Below are 25,225 nucleotides of genomic sequence, written 5' to 3'. Positions count from 1 at the left end.
TCCCACTTACGAAGCGCTATTTGCAGTACCTTTTCGTTCCCAGGTAGGCTCACACAATTTGGGTCCCACCTGTCATTGTCTGCTTCGTGTTCTCCTCGCACCTCGTCTGGCCCGTGTTTGAATGGTGGCGACCCCATGGACGCCACCACCGCCGTCTCCTTCTCTTCCCGCCGCCACCTCCCACATGGCCATCACGCAGGCGCTCGCGGACGCGCTGCGCTCGTGTGGAGCACGCAGCGCGCTCACTGGCGCGCGCACGCTGCACAGTCGCCTCATCAACGTGGGCCTCGCGTCCGTTGTCTTCCTCCAGAACACCCTCCTCCACGCCTATCTCTCGTGCGGAGCTCTCTCCGACGCCCGAAACCTTCTGCGCGACGAAATCACAGAGCCCAACGTCATCACCCACAATATAATGATGAATGGGTATGCCAAGCTAGGCAGTCTGAGCGATGCGGTGGAGCTGTTCGGTAGAATGCCTACAAGAGACGTCGCCTCGTGGAACACTATCATGTCCGGTTACTACCAGAGCGGTCAGTTCTTGAATGCTCTGGACATCTTTGTGTCCATGCGCCAAACTGGGGACTCCTTGCCGAACGCCTTCACTTTTGGCTGTGTCATGAAGTCCTGCGGTGCACTTGGGTGGCATGAAGTGGCACTGCAGCTGCTTGGGTTACTTTCGAAGTTTGATTCCCAAGATGACCCTGACGTTCAGACTGCGCTGGTTGACATGCTTGTGAGATGTGGGGCTATGGATTTTGCTTCAAAGCAGTTCAGTCGGATTAAAAACCCAACTATTATATGTCGGAACAGTATGCTAGTAGGGTATGCCAAGTCACACGGTGTTGATCACGCTCTTGAGATTTTCAAGAGCATGCCTGAACGTGATGTTGTATCATGGAACATGGTGATATCGGCATTGTCTAAGAGTGGGCGAGTCAGAGAAGCCCTCGACATGGTTGTAGACATGCACGGTAAAGGTGTGCGTCCTGATTCAACAACATACACTAGTTCTCTGACTGCATGTGCTAGATTGTCTTCTTTGGAATGGGGTAAGCAACTCCATGTTCAGGTAATTCGGAACCTACCGCACATTGACCCTTATGTTGCCAGTGCTATGGTTGAACTGTATGCAAAATGTGGCTGTTTTAAGGAAGCGAAGAGAGTATTCAGTTCGTTGCGTGATCGGAACAGTGTGTCGTGGACAGTTCTTATTGGGGGATTCTTGCAGTATGGTTGTTTCAGTGAATCTGTCGAGTTGTTCAATCAGATGAGAGCTGAACTGATGGCAGTTGATCAGTTTGCACTGGCAACTCTAATAAGTGGCTGCTGCAATACGATGGATATTTGCCTTGGGAGTCAGCTGCATTCTCTATGTCTGAAAAGTGGGCACACTCGAGCTGTTGTTGTCTCCAATTCCCTTATATCTATGTATGCAAAGTGTGGCAATCTCCAGAATGCTGAACTTATATTCAATTTTATGGCTGAAAGGGACATTGTATCATGGACTGGCATGATTACCGCATATTCTCAAGTAGGGAACATCGCGAAGGCTCGTGAGTTCTTTGATGACATGTCCACAAGAAATGTCATTACATGGAATGCAATGTTGGGGGCATATATACAACATGGAGCTGAGGAAGATGGCCTCAAGATGTATAGTGATATGCTAACTGAGAAGGATGTCATACCTGACTGGGTTACTTATGTTACATTGTTCAGAGGGTGTGCAGATATAGGTGCTAATAAACTCGGAGATCAGATTATTGGTCATACTGTAAAGGTTGGTCTCATTTTAGACACCTCAGTGGTGAATGCGGTTATCACCATGTACTCCAAATGTGGAAGGATATCAGAAGCCCGAAAAGCATTTGACTTCCTAAGTAGGAAAGATTTAGTTTCTTGGAATGCCATGATCACTGGTTATTCGCAGCACGGCATGGGGAAGCAAGCTATAGAGATCTTTGATGATATACTGAATAAAGGGGCAAAACCTGACTACATAAGCTATGTTGCAGTTCTATCAGGCTGCAGCCACTCTGGACTCGTGGAGGAGGGCAAATTTTATTTCGATATGATGAAAAGAGACCACAATATATCTCCAGGGTTGGAGCATTTCTCATGCATGGTGGACCTTCTTGGCCGTGCAGGGCATCTGATCGAAGCCAAAAATCTCATAGATGAGATGCCCATGAAACCTACCGCTGAAGTTTGGGGAGCTCTCCTTAGCGCCTGTAAGACACATGGTAACAACGACCTCGCAGAATTGGCAGCTAAGCACTTGTTTGACCTGGACTCACCCGGTTCTGGGGGCTACATGCTTCTGGCAAAGATGTATGCTGACGCTGGGAAATCAGATGATTCCGCACAAGTGAGGAAGCTAATGCGAGATAAAGGCATAAAGAAAAGTCCTGGCTATAGCTGGATGGAAGTTAATAACAGGGTTCACGTGTTCAAAGCAGAAGATGTGAGCCACCCCCAAGTGATTGCGATTCGCGAGAAGCTGGATGAACTTATGGAGAAGATTGCGCACCTTGGATATGTGAGGACCGAGTCCCCGCGTTCAGAGATTCATCACAGCGAAAAGCTGGCTGTGGCTTTTGGGATCATGAGCTTGCCTGCTTGGATGCCTATCCACATCATGAAGAACCTTCGCATCTGCGATGACTGCCACACGGTGATCAAGCTGATATCGACGGTGACTGATCGGGAGTTTGTGATTAGAGATGGCGTTCGATTTCACCACTTCAAAGGTGGTTCCTGCTCCTGCATGGACTATTGGTGACCATAGAAACCCACTGCTGTTATTTTTCTATGTACACTGTCAGATTGGCTGAGAGGAGTAAAAATGCCTGCAGTTCGCTTTCTCGTGCTATTTCTCTCCAGTTTATGTGCGAGGTTGCCATTTTGTGTAACCTTGAAAGCGCTCCTAAAGTTTTATTCCCCAGTAGGGATGAGTAGAAAACTGAGTGGCAAAAACATCAGACCGTACTTATTAACCACATGTAGCACGGCAAGTGCTGGGGGAAAAACAAGTAACATCACGTCCAGTGGTCCAGAACAGTTCATCAAACATGTCGCATTGCATTGGGGATAGGCATGCTAAGAGTTAACAATTCCAGGTAGATACAATACGGGATAATTCAGACATTTGCAGGGATTAAGTAGAAGCAACGTGCGAGACCATTTCAACCCAGCTTAGTAATGCATTTCGTCGAATCGATTGACGAGTTAAATCAGAATCCCCAGAGACACACATCCACACAGACATTTGAAAACATTCAAAAATTGCAGGCAGGGTTCGTAGAGCAGGAGAAGCTAAAGCCACAAGCTGTACATCGTGGAAAGTCTAGAGTGCACCGGGTGCATCTCTCATGCTGATATTCAAGCTATTTCTCATTGTTCTTCGCCCAACCCCCATATTGCCCTTGGTCATCATGGCAACAAATTCTCCATAGTCAATGCGGCCATCCTGACAAAAGAGAGCAAAATCAGGCTAGCTTCTTTTTGTTACCAAGAGAACTCATAATCCTTCATTAGTTAAGCAACAAATGAGCTATTTGGTTAATAAAGACTGGCTTCTTTGCTCTGAGGCAAAATTATTTTTCGGAGCAGCACTAGGGCAATCTATGCCCATCAGAATTTCCAGATTCTCAAACCTTAATTAAACAGTGTATAATTTGAAGGAAATCTAGTTGACAAGGGTTTATGCCAATATGTTTCCCAGACCCAGAAAGTATCAGATCTAATTACAAATTTCCAGAGGTCAAGATCTAGGTGATTCAGATACTATGTCCCTCTACCAAAGACTGGAAACCCTGGGTGTATTTTTTATTAGTTAAAACAAGGTTTTCACCAGCAATTACTCCATTGATATGTTGTTAATGTGATACAGAGCCACTATATCATAAGTACTTTAGAAGATGAATCTAATGGTTACATAAAATTGTACAAAAGGAGTAATCACAATCATAAGTACGTTTGAAAATGAATCTGAACATCAATATGGACTAAATGGAGTAATGTTGGTCAAGCCTTGTGCTAACCAATGAAAATTTGTCTATATATATCCGGATGGAGGGAGTAGAACCTATTTTCTTGTATTAACTTGACTACCAAATAAGCTTTATTGCCTCCCACTACTTGCATGAATTGTACATATCCCAGCTAGAAGATAATAATAGGTAGCCAACATATCTGCCATATTGAGAGTTTAAATACATAGAATTAACACCAGACTTACATTGTCCTGGTCAGCTTCTTTAATGACATCATCAAGAAAAGCATCTGGCATGTTATGCTCTTGGCATGCTTGCTGCAGTTCATCCACTGTGATGTAGCCACTTCCATCTTTGTCAAAATATGAAAAGGCTGCCACTAGATGTTCCTCACGCTCCAGTTTATTCAGATGCAATGTCGCAGCGATGAACTCTATATAGTCAATGGTACCACTGTTGTCCACATCCGCCTAATGAATCAATGGTACAAAAAGAACATGTAAGCTTCCAGGTTTACCATGTTATAATGTTTTCAAACTCCAAAGCCTCTGGCATAAAGCCCAAAGCAGAACTGATCAGCAAACAAGGTAAATTTTTGTAGACTTGCCACATCAATTTTTGTAAGACAGCACCAAAAGGCATTTTCTTCAGAAGGAATTAAGCTTAGGGCAACATTAGGTACTAAGTCCTCTAAGATAAAGAAATCCAAATGAGCATCAGGTTTTAGCTAACTCACTGCTTCCATAAGATCACGGATCTCAGTATCCTTCAGTGTGGAGCCGTATTTTTTCAAGCCTTCTTTGAGCTCATCATATGTAATTGCACCACTGTTATCAGTGTCCATAGTCTGGAACATTTCCTTCAACCCAGCAATTTCCTCCTCTGAGAGGCTCTCGGCTATTACCTGGTAGAATAATCACCAAAGGTCAATTACTGCAAAACTCATTGAGTATGCTTCATCACAAAAAAGACACATTTCAAAATTCATGCAGTTTGTTTTGATAAGGAAAGAACAAAAACATATGATCAAGCATCTCTCCTATTAAACCTAGATAATAAGAATCCAGTCAGATTTAGGTGACAACTCAATAAAGTCATCGGATAACCTGAATAGAAACAATGGAACATTCATTATTTTGGGTAGAATGAATACAAATCATTTAGAAAAATCAACAAGTGGCCATGAATGCATGCGTTGAGAAAATCTGACAGCAGACAAGCGTCTCTTGAAGACAAAAGGCTAAAAAATAGCCTCCTCATAAGCTCATGGATCCAAAGCTGGCAACTAAAAACTTGAGTTTAAAAGAATCAAACTCACCCGCAAAGCCATCTTCTTCAACTTATTCATTGCAGAGAATTGCTTAATGCGAGATAGAACAGCTGTGTCAAGAGGACGATCAGGAGCGACTCCCTGATCACGAATCCAAGGATGGCCTGAGTACAAGCTCAAGCGTTATTTTTGCTCAATGGTTGCAAATATTTCAAGGGAATGAATGCACTAAGGCATTGCAGACAAAAGTGAAACGAGGAGTATAAAGTAGTGAAATAAACTAACATAGAACTTCATGTGCTGTCAAGCGTTCTGCAGGGCGGGGATTGAGCATTCGTGTTATCAGATCTTTTGCACTGTCAGATATCACAGGCCAGGGTTCAGAATCAAAATCAATGACACCCTTCAATACAGCATCAAATATTCCTTGTTGTGTCTCTGCGTTATATGCATTTAAAATGTCAGCCTACAATCATCAGAAGACAAACTTTCAAGTTAAGTGAAGGGTAAAAAGATCGATTACCTGCCCAAAACGGGGGTACACCACTTAGTAGAATGTAAAGAATTACACCAGCGGTCCATACATCAGCTTCTGGTCCATACTTTTTGCAGAGCACTTCTGGAGCTACATAATATGGGCTTCCGACAACATCGGTGAAAATTTGGCCTGAAAGGAATAGAACAGGAATCAGAAAGGAGGCATGAGAAGCTGAGAGCAGAGTGCGTCACAAATGTCTACAGTAACTATATGAAGCTAAAAGGCTTGATGCAGGCTGTAGAGTAGGCTGCTATAGAACATTCTTCCCACAAATACATCATCACTAGACCAAATTATAAAACAGCTTCATCAGTTTCTAACTTCCCACTGCTATTCAACTAAGATATGTCTCCCAGTGAACTTGTATCTCAGACCTAGCGGGTTGGAATTTCGGCAGTAAACTCGTGAATGATAGTAATGTTGCTCCTTGATATGCAGTTGGAAAAGAGTTTCACCACTTGCCAACCAAACTATTCAAAAACTGAGAGTCTCAAGTTGCATATGCCAAGACTACTGTAAAATTGCATTAGCGGAATGTGGTCTAGTGTGGTCACGTAAAAGTAGAGTTGCTACTGGCTATGTTTTGCCTTTGCCAATCCTTTCATATTCCTGTGACATGATTCCAGGAAATATTATGTTCAAACATTTCACCTGTAACCACCATCTACTCGTACCAGCACGAATAAAACAGAACAAACGCAAGCACAAGCACAATTATTAGTCCCGCTCCTACTACCAATTAAACACGTCGCGATCGTTGACTAAAGAACGATTAATGTAAGTTTGAGGATTCTGCATCAGCGGCTCACCAGGCTTGAAGAAAACGGAGAGCCCAAAATCGATGGCCTTGAGCGAGAGGTCATCGTCCTTGTTGGCGAGCAGAAAGTTCTCGGGCTTGAGGTCCCGGTGCATGACCCCGAGCGAGTGGCAGGCCTCGACGACCCCGACGATGATCCGAGTGAGCTCGGCGGCCTTGCGCTCGCTGTAGTGGCCGCGCTGTATGATGCGGTCGAAGAGCTCGCCGCCAGCGCAGAGCTCCATGACGATGTGCACGTAGAGCTGGTCCTCGTAGGCGCCCTTGATGGCGACGACGTTGTTGTGTCCGGAGAGATGGTGCATGATCTGGATCTCGCGGCGCACGTCGTCGATGTCCTCCTTGGTGATGAGCTTGCGCTTGGAGATGGACTTGCAGGCGTACTCCGTCCCCGTGGCGAGCTCGGTGCAGAGGAAGGTGGTGCCGAACTGGCCCTGCCCGAGCTTCCTGCCGAGCTGGTAGAGGTCGCGGAGGCTGGGCGTGGGGTGGCCGAGCACGGAGCCGAGGTCGGCGGGCGCGCCGGCCCCGCCGCGCCTCATGGCGGCGGGCGGCGCGGGCGCGGGGGCCGCGTGGCCGTCCGTCTTGGCGGCGGCTGCGGACGGGTGGGAGGAGGGCTGCTGCTGCTTCTTCGGCGAGTCCGCTCCCGCGGCCGCGGCGCTGCTGTTGTAGTCGGAGTCGTGGCGCTGCGACGCGGCGTGCTTGAAGCTGTGCAGGTACTTGGATCTAAGGGAGCCGCCGCATGCGTTGCCCATCAAACGACGGGGAGAAGCCGCGCCTGGCGCATCAAAGCTCCGGGCCTCGCGCGGTTGGTTCGGTTCACCTCTGCTCGCTCGCGTAGACGCCAAGCGCAAACGGGAGAAGCCCAACACCCCCGAACGAAGGAAACCTCGGAATCTCTGATCTGGCTAGGGAGGGGATGCAGGAGCAGGGAGCAGAGCACGCAAGCGTGGGGGAAGGAAAACTGGGTGGGGTTCGTGGGGGCGGATGGATTTAACGAGGAGGTGGGAAAGCAGCGGCAGGCAGAGGCTGCTTCATGGCGGCTTCTTCTCCCCGCTCTCTCCGCCCCGTCACGTTTGGGGAAAGCAGATACTACTGTTTGGATTGGCCGTGTAGATAGATAGATAGGCGTGTAGGAATTATTGGATGGACCGGACGCTGGTACCGCAGGCAGCTGACTGACTGCCGAATTGCCGATGCGTGCGATTGCGGGGGGAGAAATAAAGAAGAAGAAGAGCGCTGCCGGTTTATTTAGTTGGTACGATTGCTTGCGTAGTTTTGGATTTCTGCAGGCGGACGGATGGATACCGTGGACGGGCGGGGGAAGGTGACGCGAAGGTGGTCGGCACGGGACAGGGGCTTCGTCGTCCCTCTCGCATCGGTCTCGGAGAAGAGGACAGACTGCAGCAGGTACACTGAACCCAGCGCCGCTGGGTGGTGGGGTCTCCGGGTTTTTTGAGCAGGGGTTGGGACGGGTGGACCCGCGCGGCCGGTGAGAGGGCCGTCGCGTGAACCGCGCGGAAACTGGCTAACCGGCCCGGTTCCCGAGGCAACGTGCGCGCGCGACGGCAGGTTTAGGTGCGTGCGGCCGTGGGGGCCGGGCCCGGGGCGGCGTGGCTTCACCCGTTCCGTCGACTGGCCCCTGTCCGTTTGCGAGATATACTCGCGGGCAGGTGGGTCCGTAGGGATCCTGGACCCACCTGTCGGTGATTGTGGCTGCTCTACTGTGGAGTGGTCTGCGAGGGTTTTTTTTTTTTGGAGCTGGCTGGTGGCTGCAGCTGGATAAAGTTGCTTCGAGGATGGGGAGTGTTGCTGACTTGCCTGAGCCTGACTGGATGGATGTCTTGTGTGGAAAGCCGAAAGAAAGTGAGCACCCTCGCAAAAAAAAAAAAGGGAGAAAGTGAGCACGGCAAGAGAAGGCCGACATGGCCATTGAGGAATTTCTTTTCTGGAAGACGACGAGAATCGTTTCGTGTGCACGAGTTTTTAGCAGGATTACACTTGAAAAGATTGCGTTCGAGGGTATTCTCGCTTTGACTTTTATTGTTGACTGACTTCTAAGCTCGGTGGTAGCTCACTAGATAGACTTTAGTTCCCGACGCGTGCACACTGCACGGGCCACAAATGCGTTGACAGAATTTCTAACTATTTCATCCGGCTGTCCCCAGATAACCGTGATAAAAATAGAATTCGTAACGTCTCCTGATGAGGTCAAAGAGTGACAAGCAAGCGTGACCAGTACTTTCATAGATCTAGTACTCACAGTCGTACCCTGGCTACTGTACAATAATCCACCTCTCTCTTTTTGTTTACCGACCACAATAATTTACCTTTCCCCTATTTCAGTCCCCTGACGTAACAAATATTTTTCACTCGTGCGAGTTGCAGGATATTCACTTTCCCGAAAAGTGAATACCACTAGATATCATCTTTGCTTTTCCCGTAGCTAGGACGGCACTAGCCAGTAGGACCATACTGGTCCGGCGTCGCCTTTCCCATGTTTTCCCGTATTAACTTTTACCTTTCCATGATTGTCCACCATGACAACGAAAGCTAAGACAAAATCTGCAACAGTACAATTCCGTGACCATGATGGTCGGATTCACCGCTCCAGATTGACTGCGCACAACTTTAATTAGCATTAGCGCATGCACCAGCAGCGACAGCCCAAGAAAGATGCTTGGCAGATTCAATGTCTGGGCGATTTTCCCACACAAGAAGAAATGATCTACTCGATTCAGCCAGTATCTTTGGTATACACTTCATGTCTACGCTCGAAGATCCCGGATCGGCAAGCTTAGGGAGAAAGATATTCCAATGCAGGAGGAATAAATTCCGCAAAGGAGTTGACATAATCTGCATGATGCTCTGTGTCGCTGGATGGACAATGATAGCGCGCCCAACCGTTCTAATGATAGCACATTAGCAGTTTAATTAAGCTATGCATTCGTTTGTTACAAGGATGCTCGCAATCATGGTCGGCGCTGTGACGTGGATAATGGGATGCATGGTTAGATTGCATCATATGCCGGCAACTAACAAGAGTCGCTGAGCTGAAATGATGAATGTGAGAACTTTATATATTTTTGCAAACTGTGGGCGGGGTCCGTCCCGGATAAGATATACTGCCTGTCCTGTGCGCTGCTAGGTACGGAGTAGATTAATGGGAGTCGTGACATGCTCACATGCATTTTCAGCTTCAGAATTGCTAAATACTTGTCCAGTCTGTCGCATGCAGCTCTTTAATTATGGGCGAATCACTGAATGATGAATAAACTGCTGCAGCAAGGGCTTTGTGTGCTTGTGCAGTTGCATGCGAATAGACGAATAGACGAAGGTTGCAAGCAAAACAAAAGGCATGTTCAGGCGGTTGTGGCATTCGTGATAGGCTAAATCGCGTAGCGGAAGGAGTGCAGACCCAGACTGGATTTGACGCCATCTGATCGAATCACAGCGGTAGCCGACAAGGGCACAAGGACGAGCACGACCAACCTCTCAGTGCAAGGAAACGTCATTCGTGAAAAAAAAAACACGGAAACGTTGAAAACCATGTCGATTAAGCTGGCGTACACGCAAAGGAGAGCGACGGAAAACATCCGAAACCATATTTTTGTCCACAGATCTGTGGCCTTCACCCTAGCAAAAATGTGTTTCTATTACTAATTCCAAGTCCCGGCGGCCGTGGCCTCGGAGATCATGGAACCAATCGAGACTGTCCCATATTATCCACCGCACACATTCTGCAAGCAGAACTCCTATAATCAATCCAAAGGTTGATCCATAATTCCATACACAAACTTGTACTCCTACAAACGTACAGGTCTCAGCTGACTCTCTCTAACGATGAAACTATATTCACAGCCGGCGCCTCATCGTATTTTTTTGTACGTAGTACTGTAGATCGATGGAGCGACATGAAGTCATACATGCTACTGCTCCCTCCGTCCTAATATACCAGACGTCTTATTCGAACTCTACAGTCCCTATGTACCAGGCTTAGTACAGAGCTTGGCCTCCTCCTCCCCAAGTTACCCTCTGCTTGTACTAAACAATCTGTAAAAAAATACTACTTTTCCATCGACTCGCCACTCCTGACGCCTGTGCCTCGAATTCATTGGCCGGCATGCCAAACGAGGTAAATAGTCTGACCATGGGTGCTAGTTTAAGCAGGGTAGAAATAGAATTTCTCCACACTGCATGCCTCCTGTTCCGACGTTCTTGGTATCTGTAAGATTTCTAAAACGCCTGGTATATTAGGACGGAGGAGTACTGTACAGTACAGATCAGCACATATATCCTTGGTCGCTGTGTGTTCTTGTCTTGTCGCTGTCGACGACGAGCCGTTAAAAGAGTTCAGAGGGCTCTGAGCTGAAATGGTCAGAGAAAAGCAGCGCCGTGCACATACTTCCTTGACTCTTCCGCAAAGACGACGACAGGCTCCCCCGCGGCTTGCATGCGGCGTCGGGCGCTCGGAAGTCAGCGTCACTCGCTGAGCTCGGCGTACAGTTGACCGGCCGTCCGAGTCAGCTCCGCCAGCTCGGCCAGGTGATCCCGCAGGCCGTCAGCCAGGAGCATCAGCAGGACCCTGCAGTCTGCACCCAATCATTTATAACCACCCGTCAGTCGCTTAGCTCTAACCTCGTGCCCCCCATGAATGCGTGCTTGACTTCTGAAGCTGACAACTGATTACCTGGGATTTTGCTGAAGTTGTGCAGAGTCACGGCCGCGAGGACCCTGTGCCGAGCCTGCAGGTGGGCGCTGCTGCCAGTGCCGGCCAGGCACTGCTTCAGCCGCGGGACGAGAGCCGCGAACGCGGCCAGCTGCGTGTCCGTGGCGTCGAGCGAAGCCAGCGAACGGCTCAGCCACGCCGCCGTCGTCAGGCACGCCGCGGCCAGGCCGGCGTTTGGGGAGATGAGGCCCCTGGACAGCGCTGCCAGGAACGGCCTCCTCCCGCTGCCGAGGAGCACCGTGGTCACGTGTCCCGGCCACGCCTCTTCTTCGGCGGATTCCGTGTCCTGATCACGACAGAGAAAACATATCCAGTTCGCTGAGGAACTTGAAAGACTGTCGATGTGTCAGTGTTGGAGTTGGACGCATTACCTGCACGGCGGCATCGGAATTGACGGATGTGGCAGACGAGTCGTCTACGAAGCCGGCCTGTTCCAGCATCCAGTGCTCTGCGAGAAGGTCGCCTGAGAAGGAGAAGTGCCCTCCTAATATCAACAGAGCCTTACGGGTGTTTGGCACGACGTTTTCATCAGACACGCAACGTGTCAGAGACTCCGTGAGGATCCTGGCGGCCTCTTCTCTGCATTTGCTGTTTCGGTGGGGCTCCTCCTGAAAAGCAATTTACAGGCTGCGATTCAGTACATATATTTCCTGTCCGGCAGTTGTGCGCACACTAATGTTTCCTGTGCAATATTATCACCAAGATTGTCCATGAAACTGACAATAAAAATGCGCGTCCACAATAGCATGCATTTGCTGAAGCAGCATACCAATGTATGGTCGAAGTATAAGAGCAGAACTGCAACCAGGGCTTGTTCTTCCACAGGTGAGCTTCGGAGATGCTGGAGTAGCACATTCATCGTCTCCGCTATCGACGTCGTGCACAGTCCACGTATGACCAATTCGACCATTTCCCTCCTGTGACAATTAGAATGGTTTATCAGCTAAAAGGATGGCCGTGTACAAAATGCTCCTAAAGCTTTTCCATGTCAAGAACAAGGAACCAAACCTTCTCAAACAAAGCAGTTCGGCGAGCAGACGCACAGCAGCACTCCTCGCTGAAACAACCTCACTGTGGACAAGCCGAATGGCACTTTCTCCATCAAGCCCTACGGCCACGTAGTTCCTGCAGCCGCCCTCTGCCTGGATGCAGAGCAGCAGGTGCTCGGCTGCTCGCGCCTTCTGCTCCACCGTCCCTTCCTGAAACCTGTGCAGATGGAAATCCACACCCCCGATCGCCATGAGGTGCCTCGCCCTCTGGATCTGCTCGGCCGGGTCGCATCCCGAATCAAGGACCTGGTCTACGACCGCTACGTTCAGCTTCTCTTCGGGCACTCTGCTTTCGGTGTCCAGCTGCAGGCTCTTGCAGTGCTCCGACTTCCAGCTATCGATCAAGCGTTTGAGCACGCGGTTCGTGTCCGGGACCGACAGCGTCTCGAGCTCTTGCCCTGTGACGGGGCACGCCCGGATGCCTCTCTCGAGCCACTGCACTATGGCGTGCCGCTCGAACGTCTGGCCCGTCTCGATCGTCACGGGGCGGTTGAAGATCTGCCGGGTCAGCGGGCAGAGGAAATCGCTCGGGGTGGTGGAGAAGATTGAAGGGTGGACTTGGTCGCCGTCCGTGCCACTACGGAGAGACCCTTCACTGTGAAATTTACACCAACGAATGTTTTTTGAAAAAAAAGGAGGAGCGGAATTCGAGTGGTTGGAAATTTCCAACCAACCATACGTACGTACACTACACGTAACGAATATTTGGAAATTGTTGCGACCAATTGAATTTCGTACCAGAACTCGAGTGTGAGAAGGTCAATGGCTGACATGTCACGGATCGGCAGGTAACTCGTTGACTCGCGTGCTCCGTGCATGCTCCGTTCATCTTCGATCTGAGACTACGAAGTGTGTGAGAATTATCAGAATCCTGGTGTTCTTTCCCGTGCGTGAGCTGAGCTGGAATAGATCCAGAGGGAAATCGCTGATGATTACCTTTGGTTCCGATGCCTCCATGGCCAGCTCGTTTGGCACGGGCTCGTGTTCTTCTGCCCGCGGCGTGGGAGTGTAGCTCGTACTACTTGCTTCACCGCCGTCGCACTCATGGAACACGCTTTCCACATCCACGGCCTTCGCTTCCACGATCTCTTCCTTCTCGACCAGCTCAGGCTGCCCCGGCGTCTCCTCGATGGCAAACATGGCAGGACTCTGACTCCCGGAGCTAAACGCGACGTCCGAGCCGATATCGTACGTCGTGGACGACGAGAACCTCGCCGCGCCGCCAGCGGCAAGAAGAGCCGTGCTGGGAGGAGCAGGCACGGACGGGAGCGCCATCGCTTCGGTGCGGCCCAGCAGCCAGTCCCTGTAGTAGCACGCGAGCGAGCGCGTGCCGCCGTCCAAGGCGTCGAGGAACGCCTTCTCCACCGCGTCTTTCTTCACCCTGCCAGCGTCGACGGAGCTCGCTGCTGCCGTCGCCGCAGAAGAGAACTCCCGGTCGCGCCAGGCCCTGAGGTGCGAGAGCGCCGGGCGGAAGAGCCTGTCCCAGAGCGCGGGCAGCAGCACGGTCCGGGCCTCGCGCGGCGCGAGGCAGAAGGCCTCTAGGGCGTGCACCGCGGAGGAGTGGTCTTTCCTCTGGAGCCTGGACACGACGGACATGTAGAGGTGCGCGCACGCGGCGAGGCGCTCGTGCGGCACCCCCGACGCGGTCACCGCTTGCGCTTCGTCCGGGCCGAGGGACGCCAGGGCGTGCAGCTTGAGGGAGGCCCGCTTCAGGTCCCGCGGGTCCAGGAGGCCCTGGCCCTCCTCAGCCGCCGCGGCCCGCTCCACGGTCTGCGCGATCACGCGGAGGTCCAGCACGGCCCGGTGGTTGGACTCGCCGACGCACGACGTGCAGCCGGCCCGCAGCGCGGCGCGGAAGGCCTCGTCGGTCCCGAACTGCTTCACGGACCCCGCGGCCAGGGAGATGAGCGCGCTGAGCGCCGACTCGTCCAGGCATGGTATCGCGGTAGAAGAAGAAGTAGAACCGTTGCCGTCCTTGTTCTTGTTCTGGTAGCTTCTCGCGCTCGTCAGCGACGCCGATGATCTCCGTGTAGCAGCGGGCAGCTTCTGGCCGTCGTCGGCATCGTCGTCCCTGAGGCGGCTGTGGGTGAGGACGTCGGACTGCGACCGCGAAGGCTTGGTGGGCCGCCGGTGCTGTGGGGGCATGCTCACGGCTCGTGGGGCGGTCGGAGAGTTGTCCGGCACGGGCTTCTTGCTGCGGCGGTTCTTGAAGCCATCAGCGACGAGGAGGTCGCGGAGCAAAGATGACGGCGGCGCCATTACTGCCCCGGGCGCGCGGGGAGTGATCAACAGAGCAGAGGAGAAGGCGAGTCAGCCTCACTGCTGGCAACACAGCGCCGTTGCTTGTTGTCCGCATGGTGATCACTCGTTGGTACGTGCAGGAACTTGTCGAGGGGACAAGAAGAATAGGTCGTGCGAGGTGTGCGGAGACGGCGTGCTTCCAAGTGGTGCATTCGGGCGGCTTCTTTGCCCTGGCGTCTCTCAGGCCGGCAGATTTTTGCATTATTCTCTGGCCATACCTAGTGATAATACTCCTACCGTATTAGTTTTGGGTGAACATTGACATGGTCAACATGACCAAAAAGGCTCGCTTGTCAGTTCCTTGCGGCGCGCTTGCTCGCGACGAGCAACGGGAAGCAACAGATGAACGAGCTGTCGCGGAACATTAGCCAGAAGTACAAAAGATAAAGAGATTTACTCTATATGTTTCCACATATGCGCGCGCTCTTACTCTAACTAGGAAGTGTTCCACCAATTTAACTAAGAATGGGTGTGCCATGCTTGATCGATCTTGAAGTTTGTTTGTGTGCGTACAATCGATGATCCAAAAGATGGTAAGGTCTAATTCCATTTCCTTTGTTAAGGTTATTGGTTTGGAAGAACGACCTTGACAGCTCCAATGGCGCCAAAACTGGCCAACATTTTCTTTTACTCAACGGTTTGGAGTATCTGCCAAGCGTTCTGTTCTTATCTACCCACTGTCACGTGAGCGTCACCCTCGTATTAAGCAACTAACGAATCTTCCAGGACTTCTTCAACGGCAACCACACGGAAACTAAAACAAGTTACTAGCTGTGAATGCTCATTAGCTGGGATGGGAGCCGGTTTTATTAATTGATTCCGTCAATTGGCAATGGGCGCGACAGAATTTGACATTTGCGCAAGTACCAAATACGATGCTATCTGAGTGATGCTGAAAGCTTCGAGAGTTGGTATATCAATGGAACCTAGCGGCCCCTGCTGTCTACAGTCGGTGCTGACTGTTTGCACCTCTTATATAGTTATACTCCCTCCGTATAGAAATAAGTGACTTGGATTTGTATAAAATCATCCAGAAATAAGTGACTTGGAGGGAGTATTAAAGACCCCATGTTATCTTAAGCTGAGAGGTTACATTTCTTAAAATGAAAAAGCTCCAAAGATAGAAATTATATAATCGCCCTAAGCTACACGCAAGAAGCAGGGAGGCACGTATATAGCCTGCAATGTGATAATCATAGGGATGTCCCATTGACATAAAGGAACGACTCACCGAAGATCTCTATGTGGTTGCCACCGCATTTCAAGTTGTTTACGGTGATTAATCGGGTCAACAACAGACCATTCACCAGTGAATAAGTTCACCAAATTGCCTATTTGAATACTCACCATGGAGCTGCAGGACGAACTACAAGAGATGCTGAAGTTGCCCATCCACTAGCAATGGTGATAAAGAGGGATGCACACCATCTACGAGGTTATTATGCGCCTAAAAGGATTCAAAACATCAATTGAATCTCTCAGGAGAGAAGTTACGGAGCTCCGCATGAGGCATAGCTCGCAAAATGAGGATGCATACCATAGTGAAGCTTGAAAGGCCAACAACAAACATTGAGTTCGGAGACGTTTGCTGTCAGCAACACATCTAATGCTGTATAGGGTATATTCACATATTATGATACCCTCTAAGAGTATGATGGCATGTTCCCTACCAAGTTCCTCCAACCCTAGCGAGGAATTCGCCATATGGAGACTAGGAAGAAAACGATGTATCGATTACGGACATCCGAAAGATGTAGAGGACGACAAGAAGACGGCTAGAGCACCATCCTGACACGAGTATCTAAAACAAGATGTTTATAAGCAAATCTATTACTGATAATCCAAGGGGCCTCTCCCCAAGCCTCTTCATCCGGCAAGGCCGCCAAAGCCACGAGGGAGATGGGCTAGAGAGAAAAAACAAGGATGGTTCATGGGTTCGACAAATAGTCGCGAGAGGCTCGTTGTGGCGGGGAGAGCTTCTTTTTGAGGTTGGCAAAAGAAAAGCCCGGCTGGGCTCGGTTACTAAGGGACGATTTTTTCTAATATTTTGAATCCCAAAAAGGAAAACAAGAACTATCTGCATCTCTCATTTTTAGGGCCTGCTGACAACGGCGTCTGAACTGTGGCGCCGCCGCTCGTTCAACGACCCACTGCTTTCTGAGAGAGAACAAAAAACGGCATATTTTCTGTTGGGGCCTTCTACATGTTCAGCCCATCCTACGCATGCACCATCGGCCCTATCTTCGTATCCAATCCCTGCAAAAAGACGGCCCAATCTCTCTTCGTTTCACGATCCCTACTCCACCCACGGCTAAAAAAAACGACGTCAACGTTGCTTTAATTTTACCCGGTGACCTTTCAATTTGCTCATCTCCGTTTCGAATCCAATCCCACCACCTGGACATGCATAGTGTCAACCACACACATTACGTACGTAGTGACCAGCCGTACCTAGCAACTACTACTACACTATACTGGAGACCGATCGATCGATCCCTCTCCTCCACCCTTATCATCAGCGGGTGCGCTTCTCCGTCCGCGCTTTAGCCACCATGAAATTAAAGCGCCCCTACCTAAAAGAGACCACAAAAAGCAACCGCGCTTACATCAGATGCACGCACGACGAGCTCCATATCTGGACACTCCGATCCAAAGTCAAGCCAGCCGGCCGGGGGCTTATTTGCACGTACGGCAGAGAGGCAAAGACCGGTTGCTCTCTGCTGACACGAGCCGCAATGATCCCCGCCCATCCATGTCCTCCTCTGCCGTTTGCATTGAAACGGCGCACGGAGTACAGTATACGCGCATGCACGCGCCCGCATTCAAGTATTGGCTGATCGATCTGCGGTACGGTGCGTATCATGGATCGGCCGTTCGTGACTTCGCGTCCAAGACCGATCGAGGCGACGCAGACGTTGCTCAGTGCTGATCTGCCGGTCCAAGAGAAGCGCACGGTGTCACAGGTTCCCGGTGAAGCGAACTGCCCGACTGATCTGTCGTCGCGCACGGCTTCCCCTGCGCTTTTTTCCACCCGAGAGGGCGCGCTTTTTTCTCCTTTCTGATCTGTAAAGCGCGGCGTGCTATCGATCGCGTACGTACTTATAAACAGTAGAGAGCCGTTGTGGTGCGAATATGCCGAGTATTCGATGGATTTCTAGAAGGGCTTTTCGTGCTGGCTTGCTTCTCCCAGAGAGTGGGGGGGGGGGAGGGGCAGTTGTTGCACGGTTGGGTTGGGTCAGCGTAGCTGTCCGGCGACACCTTTTTTTCCTCGGGCTTTTAATCTCGCTTTACATTTGTCTCGAGCTGTACGCAGGAGAGAATCACCTGACCCCTTCCTTATCTCGGAATCCTCTCTCGATCTCCAGGTCCAAAGGGAAACAAAAGGGATAGATAAGCGAAGCCAAAAGTCAGAGGCGTTTTCCCTATCACGATCAGACCCGCGCTTTGTTACTTTTCTCTTTTCCTTGCTCTGCTCTGGAACTTTTTAGCACTTCTCGCCAGTTTTCCTATCGACAGATAGGTCAGCTGCCTCCGGCAAATACCTGAAAACACAGCGTCATCCCCGCCAAAAGCTTATATATAATCGACACGGGGCCCCTGCCATACGCACACTCAGCGGCGGGTACTGCTCCCCTCCCACCTCTTCCTCCAGCCTCCCGAATTGCGATCCACCTCATTGAAGACCACCAATTTTAATCCCCAATGCTTCTCGCGCTAAACCCTAAATCTCAGTAGAGTCCGTCCACAAAGAGGCTAAGGTGTCATGCTCGGACACGCGGTGGTTGCGTTGCCCGTGTTCCGTTCGTGCAAATAACTGCGGTTGTAGAGGTGCGCTCAAGAGGGAGATAATTTGAACCCACCAGGACACACGATTTCCACTGCATTTCTTGTTTCGCACGATTTCTCAGTCGAAAGGTTGGAAATCCAACCGGGTGTACAGTTTTTCAGGTGAAATAGGGAGGCAGTTCCTACAAAATCGAATTTCTGAGCAGCTGTGTCGAGGTATTTGGGGGGTTTTGTCTTCGGCGGGCGGGGCCGGGGGAAGCAGAGGCACAGGGGCAAGCCCAGCAGGGAAATGTGGGATGTGGCCGTGGCTGGAGAAGATTGCGTCCGCGTGCTGGGACCGGGTCCGGAGGTACACGCTTACGAGGAGGGATGAGGAAGACGGCGGCGGCAGCGGGAGCGGGAGCGGCGCCGACGCCGTCGACGACGACCTGCTGTGGTCGCGGGACCTCGCGCGGCACGCGGCGGGCGAGTTCTCCTTCGCCGTGGTGCAGGCCAACGAGGTGCTGGAGGACCACAGCCAGGTCGAGACGGGCGCCGCCGCCACCTTCGTCGGCGTCTATGACGGCCACGGCGGCGCGGAGGCGTCTCGTTTCATATCGAACCACCTCTCCGCACACCTCGTCCGTACGTATCCCCATCTCTATATTAGTAATGCACAGAGTTTTACTCGTTTCAGCCATGTGCAGTGTTGTTCTCTAGCTTACAATTTGGTTAATTTACTATTCCAGGTAAAACAATGGTTAATTTTCTATGCCTGGTCTTAGCTAAGTATAGTCGAATTACTGTGGGTGCGAGTAGCTTGGTCTTATTGATATCAGTTGTTTTGTCAGAGTTGAATATGCAATAAGTCAACGAAACACAATTTAGTTATATTTTTCTAGGGGATTTTCCTTTTGAGAATCTTGATTTATATTTGCCAATAGCTATTTTGTAAGTTTTTTCTGCGAGCAAGGTGAGGTAACTTATGTACGATAGGGAAAATCCATTCTCAGGTTTTCCGCAAAGTAGGCCTCTAGCTATTATTTGCGTTCTACTGGAGTAATTGTGAAGGGAATTTCTACAATCATTTGTTGTTGCCATTCACATTAGATCACAACATAGTTTAAGAGCTTTTGCTCATATGTTCAACTGCATCAGGATGTTACTTTACTTCCATTGGTAATTGCTTAAGAGTACTGGGGCTACCACTTCACATAACCTGATTATTCATGTATTAATTAGTAACAACAAGGATTTTGTTCATAAAAATCTATTTATACTTCTCACTGGAGGGTAACTTTTTCTCAGGCAAAAAGTGTTGTTATGTTACAGGTATTGCCCAACAAAGTGGAACAATATCTGAGGATGTTGTTCGAAATGCCTTTTCTGCTACAGAGGAAGGTTTCTTGTCACTTGTGCGTAGGACACATTTAATAAAACCTTCTATTGCTTCTATCGGATCTTGTTGCCTAGTTGGTGTCATATGGAGAAAAACTCTGTACCTGGCCAATCTTGGTGATTCTCGGGCAGTCGTTGGTTGTTTAACTGGAGCAAACAAGATTGTTGCCGAGCAGCTAACAAGAGACCACAACGCAAGCTTGGAGGAAGTGAGGCAGGAACTTAGATCTCTTCACCCTGATGATTCACAAATTGTTGTTCTTAAGAATGGTGTTTGGCGCATCAAAGGCATTATACAGGTATACAAACTTCTTTTGACAAACCTTGTATTTTTTAAGCTTCTGTGTCTGTTTTGAAAAGGTACTAACCAACCTTTTGTCGTGGGAGAAAATGATTAATCTTATATTTTTAGTATCTGTGGAGGAAAAATGAATAGTAATTAAGCTAGTAATTATTTGATGGCCAACAGATGATCGTTTTATTCAGAGTTGTATCACTATTGTGCAGGAGTACATTTATATTGGAAAATATATAATGACATCTAAGAATGTTCTTTTTTCGAATCTAGGAGCTCATCGCTCCCATTTTCATTTCCTGAAAATGATAAACACACGTTAATCTGCTGAAATTTTCTCTGTGGAACATTTTTCTGATTTACTCTCTTAGGTTTCAAGGTCTATAGGTGATGCATACTTAAAGAAGAAAGAATTTGCTATTGATCCATCCATAACTCGATTCCACCTCTCCGAGCCTCTGCGCCGACCTGTCCTAACGTCAGAGCCATCTGTATGCACAAGAGTTCTTCGGTCACAAGATAGTTTTGTTATCTTTGCATCTGATGGATTGTGGGAGCACCTGACAAACCAGCAAGCAGTCGAAATTGTGTACAACAATCCACGAGAAGTATGTTCTCATCATTTCTCTGTCCCTTTATGCTTTTGGGGATGAACCTGAACTGTTTTGTTTCATTTGGAAAAGAAGTAGTACCATTTTCCGTGGTTAAATTCTGCTTTTCGTATTTTCTAGGGTATTGCAAGGAGGCTCGTAAAAGCAGCTTTGAAAGAAGCTGCACGGAAGAGGGAAATGAGGTACAATGATATCGCGAAACTTGAGAAAGGAGTCCGTCGATTCTTCCATGATGACATCACAGTTGTTGTTGTTTTCATTGATCATGAGCTACTGCAGGAGGGGAATGCTTCTGCGCCTGAACTTTCAGTTCGTGGGTTTGTTGAGTCAGGAGGCCCCTCCAGCTTTTCAGGGTTAAATAGCATGTCTTGATATACTAACCTAGGTGATCTTGCTGGCTGCTATTCTAGTGTGATCTTACATTTGCACTCTGAAGTCTTGTCTTCGTTCTGTTCTTGAATAGTCACAATACTTTAACGAACGGATATTAACTTGATGCTGCCTTGGAATTGCCATACAATTCTTAGTAATGTCCGGCTACAGTGCTTATCTGCTCCCCTAAGGACAACGTGCTGTTAGCTCGATGACCGTTCGACAATAATTGCTTATCAGTAAAGATATGGTATTTTGAACTTTAGTGTGAAGTGTTGATCAGCTCTAATTTGATGGTTTGCCCATATGTGCTTGGGAGTTGGTGCGTGGCCACTGGCCAGCATCAACATGCCTGTTGCTTGCTCATCCTTCAATTTGCTAACTGAAAGTCTGAAACTCTGAGATGAACTTCGTCGGAAAAAAAAATCCTCTGAGATGAACCTCCATAAAATTTGTAGCTTTGGGCTCAGTTCCGCTTAATTTCTTACTGTAATGATCTTGTTTGATGATCTGATTGTATGCTACTACTTGATGACAAATTGCTGACGGAGGGGTGAGATAAATTTTCCATTGTTGCTCTGATGGATTTGGAATTCTGGCCTCCAGCGACACAGAAAGCAGAGAACTGATATGGCCATATAGGCAGGTTGTTCAAAAAAGGAAAATTTGACCAGGCATACCAAGAGATGATATGCGATCAGCTGTTTTTTTTTAGGCTTATTATGTGAGATCGGCTGTGATTTGGACGTACTGATATGTGAAGGGTGGCAACGTGTGTGGTGATCGTCCTCCTTATACTCAGGAAAAAAAAACATACGCTAGGATAAAGATGTCTTGGGCAGTTGGGCTACAATTCAAACAGCATAAGTCAAAGATAGCATATGATAACATGCATAGATCTTAAAACCTCATATTTGATGAGGAAGCATGGGAAAGCACATGCATCCGCTTACTTCCTAGCCTTTGTCTCCAAGGCAGGAATACATATTTTGACATCCTAGCCTTTATCAAGCAACCAGATTAGTCAAATCAACATTGGATGTCTTTATTTGAGAAGTTTGGAGACTTGTCCGCGCACATTTTAAAACCTCATATATCCCCCACACACCTTGTCCCCTCATAAATAAATATCACACTTGTTCAATCTCTGATAGTAGGATAGGCAGCTTCTCTTGCATCCTTTCGAGAAGACCTCTATGGCTCAAAAAGAAGGATGTCATTACCCAATTGTTTATCTTATAAAGTGACCGGGGTGTGATCATGGCTTACGCATCGATGCCTGCCTCATCCCAATCCAAGCACCATATATGCAGTTCCTCTGGCACTCTTATCTGGCAAGAGCACACAACAAAACACGAGGTAAAGAGAACCAAACCTTCATCAGTAGTTCAGTACTACACACCAAACATACTCTCATTTAGTAGGGAGATGGCCGGAGGAGACGAACTGAAGCTGCTCGGCTCATGGGCAAGCCCATTCGTCACCAGGGCGAAGCTCGCCCTCGCCCTCAAGGGCCTGAGCTACGAGGACGTCGAGGAGGACCTCCAGAACAAGAGCGAGCTCCTCCTCAGCTCCAACCCGGTGCACAAGAAGGTGCCCGTGCTCATCCACAACGGCGTGCCGGTCTGCGAGTCCATGCTCATCGTGCAGTACATCGACGAGGCGTTCGCCGGCACCGGCCCGTCGGTCCTCCCCGCCGACCCCTACGAACGCGCCATCGCTCGTTTCTGGGCGGCCTACGTCGATGACAAGGTACCTCTTCATTTGACTGGGTTTGCATTAGTGCATTTGAAAGTTAGAAGGTGACTTTACTGACGAAAGTGAAAGTGATGTGCGGCAGCTGGTGGCCTCGTGGGTGAAGTCGTCCAAGAGCAACACGGAGGAGGACAAGGCAGAGGCGATGAAGCAGACGTTCGTTGCTGTGGAGGCTCTCGAGGGAGCCCTGAGGGAGTGCTCCAAGGGGGAGGGCGGCTTCTTCGGCGGCGACAGCGTCGGGCTCGTGGACATTTCGCTGGGGAGCCTGCTCTCGTGGCTGCGCGCGACCGAGCAGATGTCGGGCACAAAGATCTTTGATCCTGCCAAGACCCCCCTGCTTGCGGCGTGGATGGAGCGCTTCGGCGAGCTTGAGGCCGCCAAGGCGGTCCTGCAGGACGTTGACAGGGTGGTCGAGTACGCCATGAAGAAGGCACATGCTGCTGCTGCTGCTGCAGCTGCAGATAACCAGAACTAGTAAAGTCGTCGGGAACTCGGGATGGACATGTGAAAGTCCCGAGTCAATCGGGGAAAAAAAATACTCCCTCCGTTCATATCAAATTCGCTAAAAAATGATGTATCTATTTTTAAAAAGTGTTTAGATGCATGTAAGATTTCGACAAGAATTACAAAACGGAGGTAGTACATGTTTGTTTCAAAATAAAGATATTTGTTATCATATACACTGCTCATATCAGTTGCGCTGTTTTAGTACACCGTTGTACCAAATCATCGACAATTAATATGGATTGGCGAAAATACTATATATTTGATTGTCTGCAGCTTGATATTACAGTACTATGTCCGTTCTTTAATATAGGATGTTCTGGCTTGTCTTAAGTCAAACTTCTTATAATTTATTTGATTCTATTTATAGAAAAATGTATTAACAACTACACTATCTAATATAAGTATGCTTTGAAGATATGTATCATTTCAAATTTAATAAAACTAATTTAGAGTTATAGATGTTATGAATTTTCCTATAAATTTGACCACACTTTAACAAGTTTGACTTAAAACAAAACTATAACATCTTATATATACAAATGGAGGTAGTACAACGCATTTTGGGAATAGAATATGTTAAAACTTCTGATATCCCCACATAAAAAAACTTCTGATATCACTACGTGAGGAACTGACTTAAGTCTAATTCAATATAATTGTCCCAAGGATCAATAGCGAAAAAACAAAAGGATAACATCACATATATTATAATTACTAGCAAAAAACCCCGTGCGTTGCTACGGAAGAAAAGAAATTGAAACACATGCTAGCTTAAGTTTTCAAAAGTGGTGTCTTTTGCACGTAGCTACATATTGAGAGCAACTTTAGTAGTTACCGAAATTTCTGATCGAAAAAACATTAATTCAGTCTACCAAAAACGCCTTTTCGATATAATTTCATATTTTATAATTTTTAGTCCATATGAAAATTATGTTAGCCCCAATGAGATGCTGCTCTCCCTTCGCCCCATCACGCATCTCTGCGATGCCATGCCACATATATTGGGCCTGTTTCAACCATGATCTTTAAGGAAAATCAAGAATCCATCACATCATCGATTAGTCATATGATCAAGTCCAATCGGATCAAAAAATAGATCCAGGAAAATGGTAAAACTAAAATCGTATACATAGCAATGGAATTTTCAGAGCAGATCCATGTCCTAATTAAATTTAGAAAGCATGGTCTACATGTACCATCAATTAGGCCAAGATTTCAGCAAAAATAAAGAAAAAATAGAGAAAAGCGTCGGTAGTAGTAGCGCCAGAACGCCCGCTCGAGAGCAGCTGCTGCGGCGGCGTCACTGGAGGAAGGCGCCCGTGCTACCGCCATGCCCATCTCCGCCACCGCGCATCGGATCCACAGCTGCGACGCGCCGACGACCAGCTAAGGAGGCGCCCGACCGACCCGCCGAGGAGCGAGCGCCGCGGAGGATCTTGATGACGCATGCCGGACGGAGGCCGGACGAAGGAGCGACACTGTTGTCTTTCCCACGCGGATCCTCGTCACTGAGATCTGGCCGTCAATGGGACCCGGGCGCTCCGCAACTGGCAGCGTGTTGTCCTATGCCTCCACCTAGTCGTCGAACGCCACCCGGCCTCTCCCGATATTTTGTAGCACTGCCGTCGCGCCTCCATCTTCAGACTGCAGCGCAGCCGCCGAGCTCCACCTACCTCGCTCGCGGCTCGCCTCGCCTCTGCCAGAACACACCGTCGATCTCCTCCACAGACTACAGCCAGCCGTCCAGATAGATGAAGAGGGAAGGGGGCAGGGGCTCGGCGTCCTTGGTCCAGGTCAGGAGCACCGGAGGAGCAAAGAGGCCAGGGGGC

At 49.1% G+C, this 25,225-nt stretch overlaps 5 protein-coding genes across 7 annotated transcripts; 3 read left to right on the top strand and 2 right to left on the bottom strand.

Annotated features, from left to right (window-relative positions):
• The first annotated feature begins 50 nt into the window (after positions 1 to 50).
• On the top strand, positions 51 to 2,872 carry LOC100844740 (putative pentatricopeptide repeat-containing protein At3g11460, mitochondrial). Its single transcript, XM_003580351.4, has one exon. The coding sequence runs from the start codon at positions 122 to 124 to the stop codon at positions 2,780 to 2,782; it is 2,661 nt and encodes an 886-aa protein (XP_003580399.1). The 5' UTR covers positions 51 to 121; the 3' UTR covers positions 2,783 to 2,872.
• Positions 2,873 to 3,129: 257 nt separating this feature from the next.
• On the bottom strand, positions 3,130 to 7,835 carry LOC100844141 (calcium-dependent protein kinase 13). Its single transcript, XM_003580349.4, has 7 exons — positions 6,613 to 7,835; positions 5,789 to 5,932; positions 5,551 to 5,703; positions 5,314 to 5,429; positions 4,732 to 4,899; positions 4,241 to 4,465; positions 3,130 to 3,469 (listed from the first exon to the last, which is right to left on the bottom strand). Exons 1-7 carry the CDS (start codon positions 7,367 to 7,369, stop codon positions 3,347 to 3,349), a joined length of 1,686 nt encoding a protein of 561 aa, XP_003580397.1. The 5' UTR covers positions 7,370 to 7,835; the 3' UTR covers positions 3,130 to 3,346.
• Positions 7,836 to 10,355: 2,520 nt separating this feature from the next.
• Positions 10,356 to 15,086, bottom strand: LOC100821474 (putative E3 ubiquitin-protein ligase LIN-1). Its single transcript, XM_010242010.3, has 7 exons — positions 13,329 to 15,086; positions 13,131 to 13,228; positions 12,352 to 12,987; positions 12,113 to 12,260; positions 11,715 to 11,951; positions 11,305 to 11,629; positions 10,356 to 11,206 (listed from the first exon to the last, which is right to left on the bottom strand). The coding sequence occupies exons 1-7, from the start codon at positions 14,649 to 14,651 to the stop codon at positions 11,097 to 11,099; spliced, it is 2,877 nt and encodes a 958-aa protein (XP_010240312.1). The 5' UTR covers positions 14,652 to 15,086; the 3' UTR covers positions 10,356 to 11,096.
• A 3,036-nt stretch (positions 15,087 to 18,122) lies between these two features.
• LOC100843837 (probable protein phosphatase 2C 43) lies at positions 18,123 to 21,399 on the top strand. 3 transcript variants are annotated; one of them, XM_024456117.1, is made up of 6 exons: positions 18,123 to 18,521; positions 18,634 to 19,103; positions 19,791 to 20,155; positions 20,523 to 20,759; positions 20,883 to 20,944; positions 21,042 to 21,399. In XM_024456117.1, the coding sequence occupies exons 2-6, from the start codon at positions 18,776 to 18,778 to the stop codon at positions 21,118 to 21,120; spliced, it is 1,071 nt and encodes a 356-aa protein (XP_024311885.1). In that variant the 5' UTR covers positions 18,123 to 18,521; positions 18,634 to 18,775; the 3' UTR covers positions 21,121 to 21,399. The 3 variants fall into 3 exon arrangements, with proteins under 3 accessions (XP_024311885.1, XP_003580396.1, XP_010240309.1); XM_003580348.4 differs by having other exon boundaries at positions 18,134 to 18,521; positions 18,642 to 19,103; positions 20,883 to 21,399; XM_010242007.3 differs by having other exon boundaries at positions 18,134 to 18,521; positions 20,883 to 21,399.
• Positions 21,400 to 22,453: 1,054 nt separating this feature from the next.
• LOC100843120 (probable glutathione S-transferase GSTU6) lies at positions 22,454 to 23,652 on the top strand. The gene is made up of 2 exons (XM_003580345.4): positions 22,454 to 22,886; positions 22,975 to 23,652. Exons 1-2 carry the CDS (start codon positions 22,563 to 22,565, stop codon positions 23,362 to 23,364), a joined length of 714 nt encoding a protein of 237 aa, XP_003580393.3. The 5' UTR covers positions 22,454 to 22,562; the 3' UTR covers positions 23,365 to 23,652.
• The last annotated feature ends 1,573 nt before the right edge of the window (positions 23,653 to 25,225 follow it).

Source organism: Brachypodium distachyon, chromosome 5 (genome assembly GCF_000005505.3).
Source record: "Brachypodium distachyon strain Bd21 chromosome 5, Brachypodium_distachyon_v3.0, whole genome shotgun sequence".
In the NCBI taxonomy this organism is placed as follows: Eukaryota; Viridiplantae; Streptophyta; class Magnoliopsida; order Poales; family Poaceae; genus Brachypodium; species Brachypodium distachyon.
Note: the sequence above shows the minus strand (reverse complement) of the source record. Positions and strands in the feature narration are given on the sequence as shown.